The 18101-nt window shown below is 37.1% G+C and overlaps 1 protein-coding gene across 1 annotated transcript; it reads right to left on the bottom strand.

Annotated features, from left to right (window-relative positions):
• Nucleotides 1–3623: 3623 nt before the first annotated feature.
• On the bottom strand, nt 3624–17429 carry LOC134853980 (steroid hormone receptor ERR2-like). The gene is made up of 5 exons (XM_063870013.1): nt 16728–17429; nt 12639–12746; nt 12261–12457; nt 9381–9531; nt 3624–4253 (listed from the first exon to the last, which is right to left on the bottom strand). The coding sequence occupies exons 1-5, from the start codon at nt 17413–17415 to the stop codon at nt 3682–3684; spliced, it is 1716 nt and encodes a 571-aa protein (XP_063726083.1). The 5' UTR covers nt 17416–17429; the 3' UTR covers nt 3624–3681.
• Nucleotides 17430–18101: the final 672 nt, after the last annotated feature.

Here is an 18101-nt window from a genome sequence, read left to right as displayed (position 1 = left end):
AGGTATTGTTATTACTCCAGGCAGTTACTCATTAAAAATTGGCACTTGCAGGGAATTTCACATTGGAGCATTGCAGGCTGATAGCCAATATATTCTAACGTACAATCAAGTGGCCGTAACCTTCAATATTTTTGACAAGTTCAGTTCCCCTTGCATCTTCGTCAAACTCAGAGAAATAGAGAGGACAGAGGTTTAATGAAATAAAATGCATCAATTGTGTTACCTTATTAGTAATCCAACTTCAAAGCTCATTCTATCAAAAAGCGGAAAAGGTGCCACCAACGTAACACCAGAATTTGCGACTTAGGTTGGGAAAACAAAAAAAAGTCGTAATATTGGACTACGCTCGCAAAATGTCGATTATGTAATTATGTAAAGTGTAATTATGTAACGGTTTAATTACAGGAGATTTAATGAAGTTATGTGGTGTCCTGGGTGGCAGCATTAGGTATGGTGTTGCTCTCCATAAAACAACTTATGATGTCTTGTTTTGCACTGAGGTCGTTAGCGTAAATCTGTAGAGTTTTAAGCCTTGTTTCGTAATCACTCGATCGACTGGTTTGGGATTCCGGTTCTTGATTTCATAGGTTTTCATGATTTTGGTTAGTAGCTTAAGTGTGACAGTGAGAGCAGCTCGACGGTTGAAGTCACGAGACCAAGCCGGACGTGTTTTGTAATACGGTGCAAGAAAATGCACCCAATCTACCGGCATGCTGACACCCCCAGACGCTTTCATGAGCTCCCGCTTTTCTGTTTTCACAAATCGGGCAGACTCAAAGCGTTCCTGGATGCGATACAATGCTACCAAAAACATTTTGATTGACCTAACTGGATGGTAAGGTAAAGTAGTAGTTCGCTGTCTTTGTTCCCCGGCCTCAAAACATGAGTTTTTCAGCGCTGTTCTCGTTGCAAACGTTTTTACAGTATTTAGTTTGTTTTGGGTCAAGCTGTGAGGCATACTTGTCAACGGGCCGGGCCGCCCGTGGGCCTCAACGGGCCGGGTCGGGCCGGGCCGAGGTTTTCACTTTTGTCAACGGGCCTTACTTTTATTGACTAACCAATGTTATGTTTCAGTGCGCACTGTACAGCTTGCAGTGTGCTAAACGACATGACTACTACGTTCACTGCCGATTCACTGCAGAAACAAATTCGACGTGACACGAAGCACGAAATCTTTGCATTTGTGGAAGAAGACTCTGTGGGCACCACAAAGCACAAAATTTGTTTTTTACCAAAAAAGCAGCAACGGGCCCCAACGGGCCGATATTTAATAAATTCCTTGTCTATCGGGCCGCCAACGGGCTCGACTTGAATTATATCGGGCCGGGCCGGGCCTCAATTATGGCGGCCCGTTAACAAGTCTGCTGTGAGGCATTGCTTAGATGCTTCAACGTAGAGATACTCGTACTTCGGTATCTAACCAGTTTTCTAGGTCTAATTAATCTGTCTCAAAAGCTATTCCAAATTGAATTGAATTTGGCTAACTGGTCCGAATACTAGTGAAATAACACCGGTACTCAAAAATTTCAAAACTTATTTTTAATGTGTTGAATTACTTTAAATTAAGAATCAAAATCACCCCAGACTAGTAAAATGTTCCCTAGGAACCAACCGTAGGTAGGTGGCGAGGGGGGTGTCATCCATTTCATCATTGCGCATACCACTTTGAGGAGGTGGATGACACAGGGATCTCTTCAATATCAAAGGGCTGAATCACGCATTGGAGTTCCATGAATAAAAATCGATTATAATTGAGTTTTCTTGTCGGGGGGGGGGGGGGGGGGGGGGCTAACTGAACCTTTTTGCAATTTGAGTTTAGGTTTTGAAATATATTAGGCCAGGCCGTACACTCGTTTTGCAAAGTTTTCGCATCACTCACTTGATAAATGCTGAAATCCATTTTGTTGTCTGCACGTAACATGGGAATCGATTATATTTACAACATTATAGACCAGGAAAATCCATTAAAATCGATTTGTTTTCACTTTTCTTAAATGCGGGATAGCATGGCGAAATATCACGTACTACAAAATCGTGGTCCCTCGGGTAATCGATTTCTTGAAAAAATACATCTAGGGGTAAAAAAACCTTTTGTAGAAACTATTTCGATCGCCGAAATTTTTCTGCAGAAAATCAACATCAAGCATATATTTTCCGTTAATATTTTTCGAAAGAAACTGCATACACCACTATATTAGCGTAACTGGCTGTTCAATTGCAACCGAATCTAATTAAACTGATCGTTTTATACTCTGATGCTGAAAGTTTAACGCGAAGCATTCACGCATGGCGAATTATTCCGCACTAAAACAATGTTCGAAATTGAACTGCGGCACGCTAATTGTTTTTATATAATTTTAACAATTCCACACAAATTTTAGGCTTTAAATTTTTGATATCATCTGACTCAAATTGTAACACTTAAACTTTGATATTTTCAGCCTTAAAAATTCGTAGTTTGCCAATTTTTAGTTTACCAAAAACTATTCGAGACCAATTTAAGGGCAGTAGGGACATTCAGGGCTTTGCCCTGATACGAGCAGTCTTGTTAATTTCATATACGCTCAATTTTCAACACTTAGAATTTGATAATATCAGTCTAAAACCAGTTAAAGGGCAGTCGAAATATTCAGGGCTTTGACCTGATGCAAGCAGTCCTAATTTCCAAGTTTTGTTATTTTCAAACTGTCGAAAAATCGTCTCTGGTGAAGCAGGCCCCTAAGTTCTCTGCTGCTTTGTTCTGCTCCATGAATATTAATCATGCGTTTATTACAAAAAAAATACTGTACCTGTGCTTCTGAAAAATAGAACAGTTTATGTTAGAAAATTAGTCGGGTACAGCATAGATGCGTATTTGGGGCCTGTTTAGTGAAGCATCTTTCTGACTTTGAGCTCAAGACATCAATTTCTTTCAGATGCTATACATCCATGCATAAACATTCCGTCGATTTCTTCGGTAGTCGGAAAACGAAAATCTTATCTCGTAATACGATTCTATCAACTTTATTAAATTTTCTGCAATTTTGAAACCAACTAAGAATATTTTTAGACTGCAAATAACTTCGAGTACATACATATGCTGTCCTCCAAAAATTACATTAGACCAAAAAGAAGTGTTATCGTTTTGACAGTTAAACTATTCCATCCCATTCGATTAATTTATTCAACTCGAACCTTGAACTTAAAGAGTTGAGGAACATTTTACCGCAAGAGACTTTTAATGGCGTAGGATTTTCATTTCATTCTTCGCTCTTCGGAAATCACTCTTTTTCTTCAAGTCCTTATGCGTGAAGGAATTATTTTGCGAGAGTAAGACTAATTCTGCAAATATCTCAAAGCTTTGTTTAAAAAAACACCTTTCCTGATTTAGTAATAATATCTCTGATTAAATATTTAAAGAAAATGGTATCATATTGAAGCTGTTCATTGGTGATGCAAAGTTTGTTTCCCAATTTTTATCTTTTTTGCAATGATAACTGACCTATCATCATTCTGTGCGACTTGCAAGGCAATTAGCTGCATCACTTTCGTTCTGTAGACTGCTACGATAAAAACAACGAAATAAACACTTTTCTTTTCAATTAAATTATTTAATTATAGATTTTGTAATTTAAAGATAGAACTTTGAAAAACAATATAATTTGATAGACACTTAATTTACAGCAAAACCATTTTTACAAATTATGATATTAATGGCAGCATTTCCATAAAAATATACGAGCTCACAGTTTCGCCGTTCTCATCAGTTCGGCTAAGCGCACCAGATGCCGCTATTTTCTGCAACAGTTCAATTAACTTACAGCCTGCCGATCTGGCAGTGGGTAGAATCATTATCAGTCGGAACAGTCTGTTCTTATCATTCGGGTACCTAGATGAGACGAAATCTCGCATTGCGTCATGTATTTGGTCTTGCATTATTTCCACATCACCTGCGGCTGATAGACGCAACGCGTCAGGGCAGCATAAGGCCATCGTTTTCAGCAAAGCCCTTTCTTCTGCACAGAGTTTAGCTTGATGTACTCTATAAATGGTAGTCAAAGAGAACTCGACAAACTTCAGAAGATGAGCTTTGTCTCTTAATAATTCCGAATCCAGACTTGTATCTGCAGCAAATGTGACCGAGCTGAAGTTCTGAGAAGGTTCGTCGTCTTTGAGTTGGCTCACTGATTTGTAGGCCACATTCAGAATCAGAATATCCGCCCAGCTGTTGTAGATTAGACTCAGTTGGTCGTCAGGTGACAATTCCACAAAACCTAAATGAAATCTATCCTCGTTAGGCTTTTCTTTTGCTTGAATTGAAACCAAAACAGTATATCAAAATATTTGCCCTAATAATTTCATGCGTTTCCTTTTTCTATTCAACATCTTTTCGAGCGTATTTCAAACTTGTAACAAAAACAGCATTGCAATCTAGCAGACAGCAAAGGAAAGGAAAGCCACTAATTCCAAAGAAAACAGAAAATCTTTCGAAGAAATCACAACTAAAAAGCTTCAAACTGTTTTCTGAAATGATGTTATATTTACGAAAAACACGTCCGGAAACATTCGACAAAACCCAAATTTAGGTTAACAAGACGATAAAGTATAAGCCGAAATCATTCCGGCCGAAAAACTTTTTTAAGCGAAAAAACTTAAAAGAAAATAATACGAAGTCAAGGTTAGTACAAGTGGTTGGTTCAAGGTTAGTACCAGTTCAAAATGCAGCAGTAAATGAAAACATAAAATGCAACTACTATGAAAGCTGAATACAGCAAAAAAATTCTAATACGAGGCAACTAAGTCGAAAAAACTTAGGCAGACCTCTTCGTCTTCGTAGGGCGTTTTCGAGCATTACTGCCCATTGCCCGCCATATGTATATCTCTCACAATTGCTTTCCACTGCGGCCTGTTCAGTGCAGTATCTTTGGCCAAATCGAACCAGCTTGCCTCCCAGTTCTTGTGGGTCATTTTTTGGGGTTTCAAGAATGGGCGGAGTTCCTTCTTCACTAACCGTCTCCACGAGTTCTTTACTCCACCGGGGGGTCTCTTCCAGTTGTCGGCTTTCTCAAATTCCAGGCATGCGTTGGGTATCATGTTGGGTTCCATGCGTAGGGTGTGCCCTAGCCATTTGAGGCGTCTTTGTTGTACGGTGGAACTCATGGTGTCTGTCGGAGCACCAAGGTTTCTCAGGCATCTGCAGTTGAAGGAGTCGAGGCGTTGAGTATCGGATGCCTTGACTGGCCAGGATTCACATCCGTACAGGAGCACGCTTTCGACACATGCTTTGTATACTTTCGATTTGATTCTGGTCGGGACTGATCTTTGTTTCCAGAGCTTGTCTAATTGTTTGAAGCGTCCTGTTGCTTTTCCGAGGCGGATCTGGATTTCGTGTGACACGTCACCATCGAGTTGCAGGTTGCTGCCTAGATAGGTGAAAGTATTCACCCTATCGATGGGGGCGTCATTGCAGGTCATTTGGTCTCCAGGATAAGCAGAGCAGAATTTCGTTTTGGATGTGTTTATTTCAAGACCGCCTTTTGCAGCGGCGCGAGTGACTAGATCAAGAAGTGTCTGTGCGTCTTTGATATTGTCTTCAAGTAAACAGATATCATCAGCGAAGTCTAGATCTGTAATTACCATATCGTCAAGGGCGATGCCAAGGGGTTGGTTTTCCGTTGCTTCGAGCAATGCCCAGTCGATTACAAGGTTGAACAAGAATGGTGCAAGTATCGAACCTTGTCTGACCCCTGAGACAATGGCAAATGGGTTAGATAGTGAGTTGTAAACCCTGACTGTACTAAACGTTTCTGTGTACATGGCTCTTAGGATTTGGAGGATTTTGGATGGGAGGCCGTGACTCTCGAGGATGCACCAGATTGTCTCGCGGTTGACGCTATCAAACGCAGCTTTAAAGTCAATAAATACGAGAACAGTCTGTCTATTGTATTCGTGTCTTTGTTCTACTATTTGTCTGATTGCAAATATTTGATCGCGACATCCGCGCTTCTTTTTGAAGCCAGCCTGGTTGTCTCTAGCAACTGTATCATAGGCTGGTTCGAGCCTGTTTTTAAGGATCGCCTCTAAGATCTTGAAAGCGATATTCAAGAGTGAGATGCCACGATAGTTTGAGCATTTGGCTTTGTCGTCTTTTTTGTGGATGGGGACTATGACTGCTGTCTTCCAGTCATTTGGAATCTTCTCCTCTTTCCAAATAAGTGAGAGAAGGCGTTGCAAGTGGGGAAGAAGTTCATGTTGGCCATGAATAAAAAGTTCCGGGGGGATATTATCATTTCCTGCTGCTTTGTTTGTCTTCAATTTTCTTATTGCGAGCGAGATTTCGTCCAAACTGGGTGTATCAGTGTTGATTTGTGAGAGGGCTTGGCTGCGAATTTGAGGGGTCGCTAGATTTTTTGTTGTTCCCATGTAGAACCCATCTCCTCCTCATCGTGGTGCAGGGGTGTACCTGCACTGCTGCCAGCAGTGTGGGGCTAACGGAGCTCTGGCATCCCAGGGAGTGGCGAACCCTCGGATGTATGCAGCCATGTACCCATATGAAAACTCGATCAAACAATTCTAAACAATGGGCCAACCATTTCGAACAACTACAATAATAGGCCGATAATTTTTGAAACGGATAAATTCCGGTTTGAAAAAAAAACAGGTCCTGGTCAGATTCATACCCAGGACCTTTGCGGTCCCAGGCATATTCGTTACCTCCAGACCAAGTGTGTCGGAGACGCTTGGAAATTTGAATTCTTTATGAGCCAAAATACCAAGTGAATCTGTTGAACCCGAAAAGAGTCAATATTCCGATTTGATATTGCTTGCTAATCGCAAGCGTAAAAATCAATTTAAAAATTAACGAAGCTTTTTAAACCACAAACTGCCTAAAAACTGTTTAGTATATGTTAGTTTTTTGATCGAGACAAACTCACAGTGTATGTAATAGCTGAGGCTTCTGCAATGAAACTTTTCAACTAAAAACGTAAAAATAAAGCAGAAAATTGAACAACATTAGAGGAGTATTAATCAACACATAGCCGAAGCGGAGCTTCGCACCACTTGCGATACAATATAAACATAAACCCTAAAAATATCATTGAAACAAAAAGTTTTTCACGTTTTTTGCGCTCTTTGAATTTTCGCTATATTGATTACAGCTTAATTTGCCTTCCTTGAACGCATGAAATCGAATTGAACTTGAAAAGATCTCTGAAGTCAAAACTCAGAGAAGTAAATTAGAGCGTTAAATTTTTAATGAACTTTTTCTTGTGAAAACGAAGAAAATCAACACGACCAATAAAGCGTTTTCACTACAAGTTCATTGACACTTTAATCACATGCATGCATAAAAATGGAGAAAATTAACTTACCTATGTTTTAAACTAAGAAACCATTTACAAGTATAGCTCTCAAATTTGGTGGAAAGATAACACTGGAGCGCAAAATGCAGTCACCTACTTCAATAAGGTTTTAAAAGTTTTACAGGCGAAAAAGTCTTTTACCCAACTATAAGGTATCTGCTATTGCAAGTATAAAAGCTTCATCGCTAGTTGAAGCTAGTTGATTTAGTCACGTGAAAAGGGACCTGTAGGTCCAATGTTGGCCTCACAGGCAGTGTATTTATTTACAGAGACGAGTCTGTATTTTTCATACACAACGCAAAAAACGGTTAAAGGGCGCTCTGAAAAGTGTTATGCAAAGAAAAATGTAAAAATAAGCCTTGAAAATCAAAAGTTTTGCTATGTGCCGGAATCGAAACCCCGACTCAGAGATTGGGAGGTTGAGCAGCCTGTGCGATAGCCTAGAAACAATAACTACACAGAGGCGAAGCTGAGCTTCTCATCACTTGCGATACAACTCAAGCACAGCATTGCAAACTAGCGGATAAAAAACAAGACGAAATTAACAAAATCGAAAATAAAATTGCTAGCTACACCAAATACAAATTGACACAATTATGCAAGTAATATTTTGCAAAATAACCAACTTTGCATCTAACAAATTGCAAAACAAAGCCACATTGTGTATAAATTATGAATTTCGAAAAATTGAGAGATATTTTGAATTAGGAAACTTCTGAAATCCAGTTTTAATTGAGTTATGTTATTTGAAACAAATAGCTTTTTTCGGTTCAATTGATGAATTAAAAATGAATCAATTGTGTTAACTTATTACTATTCAAATGTCAAAGCATCTGCTATCATCAAAAAGCTGTAAAGGTGCCCCAAAAGTGGCACCAATATTTGCCACTTAGGTTAGAAAAAAAAAGGTTCTTAAGGATACACTAAGCTGACGCTAGTGCAATCATTTTTGCCCTTGAAGCGACACATATCAAAGTAACTAACGGACAAAATTTAAGACGAAAAATTTAAGCCAAATGTAGCTTTAAAGCGAAAAAAAAACAAAGAAATTACACAAAGTCAGGGATATCAACTTGATGAATTACACGATTACATCAAAAACAGTTGCATCTACTACCAAAAATTTCTGACTGCACAAAAAACTCTACAATATGGCAAATAAGCCAACAAATCATGAGCACACAAACAAAAAACCGATAATTCAATTTTCCCCGGAAATTTTTTACACAGAGGAGAAGCTGCGCTTCTCAAACACTTACGAGAACACGACCAAAAAGCAGCTCTATCAAGTGACATTAGAAAGTAGAAAAAAAGCCTCGAATTAGCAAAAATCTGCGATCTAGCAAAATTGCGTCTCACGCACTAACCACGAATGCTTAAAATTCTCAAAAACTAGCCACCAATAACGCAACACCAAATTCAAAAGACAGAATTTTGCATGTAATAAATCGGCTAATTATGTATAAATTATGCAATTAAAAAAAAAGAGCGAGATATGTTTGAGTTGCAAAATTTCTGAAATCGGGCTTTTTATCATTGTACTGGTGTTTGAAAGAACTATTTTTCGGTTCATTTGATGAATTAAGAATGCATCAGCTGTGTTAAGTTTTTACTAATGAAATGTCAAATTACATATGATATTATACTGCTGCCGCAGTCTACTGATTCAAAAGTGCCAACAAAAGTAGCACTTTTAAATGCGGCTTAGATTTTTTAAAAAAAATCGTATTAATGCACTTTGCTTCGCAAGTGTAAATGATTTCATACATTCTGAAAAAAGTACGGCCGGCAACCACAAACCTTAGGGTCAAGGGGCAACCACGTTCAAGGATCAAGGAGCAGTCAAAAAGATGCTCAGGTTCGGCAATAAAGTATTTTCAATTTCAACTTGAGAAGTAAGAAAGGTTGTGTACGGAAAAAAGTTCAGTTCCCGATTACAAGACACTTGTTTTCGCAAGTGTAATAAATAAAGGAAGATTTTTTTGCATAAGTATTTGTCTGCATCGAGTCAACAATTAAATTGAAAAAGAGCCTTACCTGGGATGTGTTTGCACCAGGCTACAGTCTCCACAATAGACTGGTCTGCCACAAGTCCGAGAAACAACGCCTGCTCCAGAGCAGTACTCTTACTCTCCCCCACCCCGTCACTGCCTTGCTCCCCCATTTCACCACCACCACCCCCGTAGTTCTGTTGAAACCAATGAGTTGTACATCATACTTTATTATTACTTTTCATTTTTTATAATCTAATAAACAGCCAACAGAGTTGGAAAAATTCAAAAGAACAAGGAAACTGAAAATGAGTTAATGGAATACTTTGAACATTTTACAACTTTTCAATTTCGAAGAACAAAACACATCACGATCAAACTATTCGAACTTAAATTCGATTTAAGATAAGAAATTTCAAATAACTATCCTATTTAGAGAATAATTTACTCCGCTCGCTAATGGAGTTTGCTTTCTTTCCAACAAAGGAAATGCAATTAACTTCAAAATATATCTAACTCAAACCACGAAAAATCAAATTTTATATGAACAAATTTGAAGACGTTTTCCTTAAAAAGAACAAACAAAAAAACACGCCAAGACCTATGTAGGAGTACTCACTACATTCATATTTCTTAAACACCCAGCAAATTTTTTTATGCTTAATTAAAACCAACAGACGGTTGGAAAAGCGTCACTGAACTCAAGGAAACCGAAAAACATTATGGATTTTTCATTTGATAATTTTTCTCGGAATTTAAAGAAAAATATGTATCTACTTAAAACTTTTTGAATTGAAACTCGAGCATCTTTTATTATTGATACTTTTCTGATACAACTAACACTTTTAGAAAAAAAATGGATTAATAGGTAATTTATTGCGCACATGAGAACTGAAAATTAGTCACGTTTTTGCGCCATTTTTACTTTCATACTGTAGTATTGGAATACTACTCGGACAAAAAACCATTGTCTTAATTGTTTATTTAACGACCCAATTCTAAATTGGAGCGTGCCATTTAAATTAAAACCTCTTTTCACTAAATCAGATATAAATCACAAAATCCACTACTTTTTAAATACTTGTCCAATTTTTCTCATTTTTTCATGCTCAGTATTTTAAAAAGGGCGGCGAATATTAACACGTCCCTTTTAACTTGAAACAAGCTGGATAAATATTTAGCAGTCTTGCCGGTTGCACTGGAATTCTCCTTGCGTTGATTAAGCAGAGATGCACCTGCAATATGATGCATCAGAGAGAGTAATACGAATTTTTAAAAAGAAAAATTTGAACGCTGCGGTTTTAATCAAAGTGGAACTAGTTGAAAATTCCCTTATAAGAAAGGGAGAACAAAGGAGCAGGTGAAACCTGAATAATTAAAGATTGAATCAGCCGCCGGTTTATGCTTACGAGCAAAAGGACTGGCCCGAAATCTTCAGTGTTTCATTTTGCTCAGTCAGCAGTAAGTCCGATCTCTTAACAACTTCTTTTTCCAAAATAAATAATTTTTCTTTTCCACTTTATACAATAACAAAAATAGTCTTTTTCCAAATAAAATGGAGAAAAAACTCTCGTTAAAAATTCGATAAAACTTAAAAATCGAGATACGCACAACCGAGGAAACCCGGATTATAAGGACGAAGGGGACTACAACAAGGACACTACAGACGACCCAGCAGAAGCGCCGAAGTGGACATAACCAAGGGTGACCCAAGAATACTGAACAATCGTCGACCTTAGTAAGAAGATATTGATGAATCATCAAAAATATTGATGAACAAAATAAGATAAACTAATCCTCCCCTCATATGTATATTTCTTTAAGCTGTTCGATTCATTTAAATAATCTAATAACCCTGTGCTTTGTATTTACCCAGCAAATTAATTCATACCTTTTCTAACTATTGTTTTTACTATAACGTTTTTCAAGACAACTTGACGATCTAAGGTGAGACTTATAACTTAGGATAAATTACTAAGCAATCAACCAGCAATGATCGCTTAGTAAAATACCGAGAACACGATTGACCTTCCTTTTAGCAAATGAAATCAAATTGCACTATATCAGAGTTAAATCCGCAAAAAAATCAATTTGAGCGGAAACAACTGACTTTTTCCTGAAAAAAAAAGCATGCTACCTAGATATATGTTTTCACTTCGTTCATTTGAAATTTTTAAGTAAGGCGACAATAATAAAAACAGCAACAATTGCCTCAAGCGCATAATGTATAAATTTCTGTCAATGATCCGACCATTGAAAATGGTGAGGAACTTTGTATTCGGGTGTTTTCGTTTTTTTGTTTGTTTTCCAATGAAAATCAGGTACCACAAATAATCATCAAAATGAGTCAAAGGATATATCATATTCAAACTCTTTTAGTCGTGATTCCACAAAAAAATCATCAAAAAGTGTCGAAGGATATATCATATTCAAACCCTTTTAGACGTGATCCGAACAACATTCTAGGAATCTGTCCCAGTATTGAGAAAAACCGGTTAGAAGTTTGTAACTTTTAGTCTAATTTCGAGCAAGTATGACCCCTCGCCTGCCTAACTTGCTCGAAATTAGATTTAAAAGTTTCACATAAGTAATGAAAACGTAACTTACGGGAAAATTAACTTTGGAAGTTTCATGTAGTGCTCCCTAAGTTTAAAAAAAATTAGAAAAAAAACAAACTTATTCTGGAAAATTTATTCGTTAGTTTTTCATTTATTTACCGAATAAAATCTTAGCCGATTATGTATGATTCACTATTGTTTAACGCGTTTGGTTCGCATAGTTCTCTTATCAAGACAATGATTCGAAAAAAAAACGGGGCTCTTTGTTTAGCTAAAAACTGATCGAACTTGAAAAAGTATGCTGAGGTAATAGATAGATAATTGTGACGTCTATACCGCTATGGTATGGTATGGACTATATAACACACTGGTTCAGTTTTGAACTGCTTCTGATTCTCAAATGACGAGTGATGGTAGTTGGATGTGTCTGCTGATATGTTATGAGGATGGCCATGATCATGTCCCCCTTCCTTCTTCATTTGCAGTTGGTCTTTGAATTTGAAGTTCAACTGCACCACGGGTGGCTCAATCTCAAGAAGCTTCCGAATGATATTCGCTCTCATTCCTGTAATGTAACCACCGAACATTTTGAGGGTACTGTATAATTTAACATATATTTATTAACATATACTTTTGATCAATACTTTGTAAGGGTATAATGATTAATAAGTCCATTATACGGAATGTATTCGCTACCAGGTACCAATGATAGTAGGGGATAATGGTTAATTATGCTTAACTCTAACCCTGTATTTCGCTGGGCGCACTGCTTCTCAGTCTGCAGTCGAGGAGTGAACAGACTGGATTGGCCTCGTACTTCTGACGACCTCCTCTCACTCGGTCTGGCCGCACTCCTGAAACACGACAGCGCCAGATTTATAAATGATAGGGTTAAACAGGGGCACCATTAGACCTCTCGGATCTTTCTTCTATCGAAAAAAAATCACAAAAAAATGGTTTGAAAATTTTTGATTTCAGACTAGTTTAGAGCAAAAAGTCACTCACCACCACAAGTCAAAAGCACTTCAGGTATCCAAAACTCTTTCATTCAAATCAACGTGTTTAAATTTAGCCTAATCAAATAAAATTTTATTTTAAAGACGCTATTGGTAATGCTTATCGGGAATTTACCCTCATCCTAATTTTTTTATTCTTTGCTAAAGTGATTGAGGTCACAAAATTCTGTGCATATCAGCCAGTTATTTTTGTGTCAATTTGATTTAAAATCAATAGCATACTTATCCCGCTTGTTATGCAGAACAAACAAACTCCTTTTCCAACTTGCGAAACCGAGAAATAACTTGGAAGCCAACTCTTTAAACGCTAATTCCAATAAAATGTCTTTAATTCTGAGCTATGGGCAGAGAAACAACAGTTTAACTGTTGCTAATCGAAATATATCCTACAGAATCCCCATCAAATTCGAAAAAATCAGTCTCGAGGAAACTTTATCATCGTCTTTTTCACTATTTTGCAGACAATCAGATCGAGTTGATTCTTCTTTCGGAACTAATCAAGATCTACGCTGCTCTTAAAGCGGTGATAAGCCGTATAAGCCGACTAGTGTGCAAAAAAAAACAATATTTAAGCGGAAAACATATTTTTTTTCATATTTTTCTCATTTGAGTTATAAGTTTGCAGAGAGAAGGAAAGCTCAAAACATAGGATCGTAACTTCGATGAAATTTAGACAAGAAATATTTGAGAATCCTCAAAAATTTCAGATTTTAAAAACATAAGCCCAAAGAGAGCAAAATTGACTATCTAAATTTTTAATGTTTCATTTAATTGTCATCTGAGATCTGACAATATCCATCAATATGAAAAGAAGGTTGAAAGATCTTTGCTTTTTTATCGATGTGCGCATCAAATAAAAACTAGCTTGAACTTATGGAATTGAAAATATAGTTAACAAAAAACAATCAGAAATTTTATTTTCGAAATCATAATACAAAAATAAATAAACTTAAGCAGCTCGAATTTTTTGGAAAAAGAATTCCGGCAAGTAAATCAAAAAAATCTAAACACATACATTTTAAATAAATACCTAAAAATCCGACTGATCCTGAATGTTCCGACTGCTTTGCTGGGTTTAAGAAATGATTCATCATTTTAAGAAACTAAAATTATAAAAACTTCAAACATAGCCGACAGACAATTGGAAAAGATCCAATGAACGCAAGTAAACAGAAAACAATATTGATTTTTTTTTCAAAAGATTAAAACTTAAAAATTTTCAAAAATTAGATGCCCTTAAAACTCTTTGAATTTCTAGAACATTTTATGATTGGAACTTTTTTGAAAAATCAAACCAAATTGAGAAAAATTAATATACTCAATCAGTAAAAAATTATTTCGATGGGAAATCTGAAAATGAAATTCCACTTTCGTAATTAGAACTCGAGCACGTTTCTCGTGACCGCTTAACTTTTGCTGTTCGATAGTAGAATTTGTCTTCCCTTCAAGCAGGTAAATGAACTGAACTTAAAAATAAATCAAAAGTTAAACAGCGAAAAAGTAAAATTGAGCTTGAACAAATTTTAAGACTTTACTTGAAACAAAAAAATCATCGTGCCCTAGAAAGAGTCTCAAGTTCTCAACTATGTTCATCGACTCTAAAAAAAATGAAAAATTATTCACCCACAACTACATTGTGAGGTAACTAGCGCCTAGCGACGTATTAATAGTTCTTAATAGCTTGCCTCAAATCATATTTAAAACAAGCTTTGGAACGATTTCTCAGCCGGATTAAACTGCCGCTTACGCATTAATAGAACTTAGGACAAGACTGCTCGTATATCAGGGCACAGCCCCGAAAGTTCCGACTGCACTTTACAGCCAATTTCAGAGTGTTTGGTTGAAAAATTGATAAGAAGGTGAAAAACATTGATCGTCTGTCATTCTCTTCAACGGATGTATTGAGCGCCTGTCATTCTAATAAAATGACGAAAAGACTCGCAAATGACCAAACATCAGATTTAAACAAAATGGAACTTGCTCAAATTCTTCACTTCACTTAACTCAGTGCACAAAACTTATATCCTGGATATGAACAAATTTTTACCTAGATGAAGTTATGGTATCTCAAAAATAACAAATCAGCTGTAGATAAAACCCAATCCGTTCTTTTTTCTTACCATTTTTTTAAAAACAGCACGACTTTCAATTATTCAAAAAATTGTTGAAAATGAAGCTTTCAAAAATAATGCTTTAAAACAGCACGACTTTCAATTATTCAAAAAATTATTGAAAATGAAGCTTTCAAAAAATAATGCTTTCAAACATCAGCCGACAAAAAATAAGCAGACAACTGTCCGACTATTCATATTTTCCCAAAAAAAAATTTCATTTCGCTCATATCGAAGAAAACAAGGTGCGTTTGGTCGGAATTTGAGCTACCGTCGGTAGAATTCAAGATCACTCGCTCTACCTTTAAAACTAGAATGAATGGACCGGGAAGTTGCAGAGGTTCCGTTGTACATCATTCTAACTTTTCACAGATTTGTAAGAAAACTTCAAAATGCCGCAATCCCGATTAACAGCCACTTGCTCTCGCAAAGCACAAAAACCTATCAACTAGGTAACACAAAATGATGACAACCTAAATCTTTTTTCGAAGAAAAAATGACTGAAAACAGTTCAGCATGAACACGGTGGCGGGATTAAAAATCTAGCTAAAGCAACACAATTTCCTTTAAAAATCTAGAAGTCAAAATATCATCAAATGAAAGCAAAATTGTCAGGAAAATTAGATGTACACGCTCTTAATTCAATCCAGCTACTTAACCCACCTTCGTAGCTACTATCATAGATCTAAAATGAATGTGCCTGACCTCAGCCCATGTTGTTACCTAGGACTACATGCCACCGACCATCTCTTCAACTGCCGGTTACAACTACCACTTATATCATCGAGAACCTGTGGGAGAATCACATTGATTCAGAAAACGGGAGTTATCTTGTCTCACAAAATTCTAAAAAAAAACGGTCAACATTCAAAAAATTGACTTTCCGAAATTCATAACTTTTTTCTATCTTAAAGCAGGTCAAATAGTTGACATTTCCGAGAATCATTATCTTTTTGCTTCAAAAAGTTTGCGCGTAGCCGCTAATACAGAAAAGATTCGCCCAACCGATTTCGATTGATCCCGGAAATCCAACTTTGGCAGGGTAGTTCTCGAGAAAAGTCCAAAAGTTTCAAAAAACGTTCAAATAAACAATATTTTGACTTTCCGAAGGCAATAATTTCTTTAGTCATAAACGTTTGCGCGTAGTCGCGTATGCAAAGGAGCTTCATTCAACCAACTCTTTGCATTTAACCCAACATTTCAGATATGGGAGGTTATTTTTCGGTAAAATTCAAAAACTTGGAAAAATCAAAAAACTGACTTTTCCGAGGACGAGAACTTTTTTTGTATAAAAAGATTGTGAGAGGCCGCTAAGGCAGGGAGGTTTCCCACTACCCGTTATCTCCATCGAACCCAAAACCTCAGGTTTGGGAGGTCAGTTTTTAAGAAAAGTCAAAAAAAGGCCATAATTTTGTTTAAAAAGTTTAGCTTAAGGAGGGGAGCTTTCCAAATCCAATTTTGTGAACTCGAAAAAAGTCTACAGTCCGATTTGATAACGCTTGCTTATCGCAAACGTAATAACGAATATATAGAGCATCCCTGGTGACTAGAAATGCCTTAGCAGAAATTGCTATACAAATTAATCATTTATTTTGTGCTCATGAACTTACTAGGAAGAAAACCACAAAATTTCTTGTTCCAAGGCCATGACTTTTCTTTTCCTACTAATTTGTGTGTGTTATAGATCTTAGATTCAAAACATCATTACCTTCTTTCATCATGCCGACCAGAAGACACTTCTTGAATCGGCAAGCCTGGCATGCTTTGCGCCTGTTTTTGCTAATTTCGCAGTTGTCATCGGCGGGACAAGAATATTCAATATTGCCTTGAACTGTTCTCTTGAAGAACGCTTTACATGCCTCGCAAGAAAACACTCCATAATGGTGACCTGAAGCACTGTCACTACAAACCGAACACACGCCTGTCGAGGCCGAGTTTCCTGTATTGGAATTCATAATTTGCATTGAGGATTGCTTACTGCTTTTTCGAGGTGGTTTTGGAATGGTTATCTGCTGCCCGGGTGACTGATTTAAGCTAGGCGATCGAATAGTCTGGTAGCTTTGTTGAACGGAGCCAATTTGGTAGTCGTAGGGCGACTGATCAGGAGGCTGAGGGGTGAGAGCAACATTGCACTCAATTTCTGGAGACTGCGAATTAGAAACACGAAGCATTTGATTTGACATTTCTAAGTTTGAAAACTGTTGCTGTTGACTTGACCCGAAATTAATATAACTTGCGTTTACTTCTTGCAAGCGAGGAGCACCTACAGTTTGATTCTCATAACGCTCTTGTCTGTTTCTCATAATTGATTCACATTCTCTGAACTCGCTAACGAAAGAGTTCTGTCTTATGTTCAGTCCAGAGAAGTTGCTTGTGATATAAGGTGAGGAGTTCATAAACTAAAAATATATCATAACACATAAAAAACTAATTGATACCCGTGAAAAATTGTCTGAACAGATTCAAGCGGACAGATACGTGTGCCAGTCGGTCATATTCTGAAGTTTTGTCTTGATTTCGGGGGAAACGGTAATTTTTTTTATAAAAATTCGAATTGGCCGAGTCATACTCATGTTTATCGCAGCAACTAAAATAAGAAGTCAATAAAATCACAAGATTCGAGTTATAATTGCGGGAAAGTGGACAGAAAATCAGTCTCGAGCCAAATTGCTATTCACAATTTGTCTAATAATAATAACTGATTCGAGAAGAGCTGTCTTGTTCCTGATAGAGAACGCCCAGTGTTATTGTGAGATTGTTACTACTGGAGTAAGGAGAACCTTGATTGGGCAGGTGGACGAGTGAAGCGACCCATTGGTCCAGAGAACCAAACTACTTGAGTTGAAACTAGTTATTTACTGAAAATTTGTAACAGTCGCCTACTTCAGTCACATATGAGGCTTAAGAAAAATAGGCCCTATAACTATTGGCTCAAGAGTCAGGGACACTATCTCTTGTGTTTTTCTACCTCAAGAACGGTCGGAGCCAATTCGGTTCGCTTGCGACATGAGACTAGAACCCGTTACAGCTTAAAGGCTACTACCAAAATATCCCCCCACTCTAGAAAATAAGAACGTTCCCA

Source organism: Symsagittifera roscoffensis, chromosome 9, assembly GCF_963678635.1.
Source record: "Symsagittifera roscoffensis chromosome 9, txSymRosc1.1, whole genome shotgun sequence".
Lineage (NCBI taxonomy): Eukaryota > Metazoa > Xenacoelomorpha > Acoela > Convolutidae > Symsagittifera > Symsagittifera roscoffensis.
Note: the sequence above shows the minus strand (reverse complement) of the source record. Positions and strands in the feature narration are given on the sequence as shown.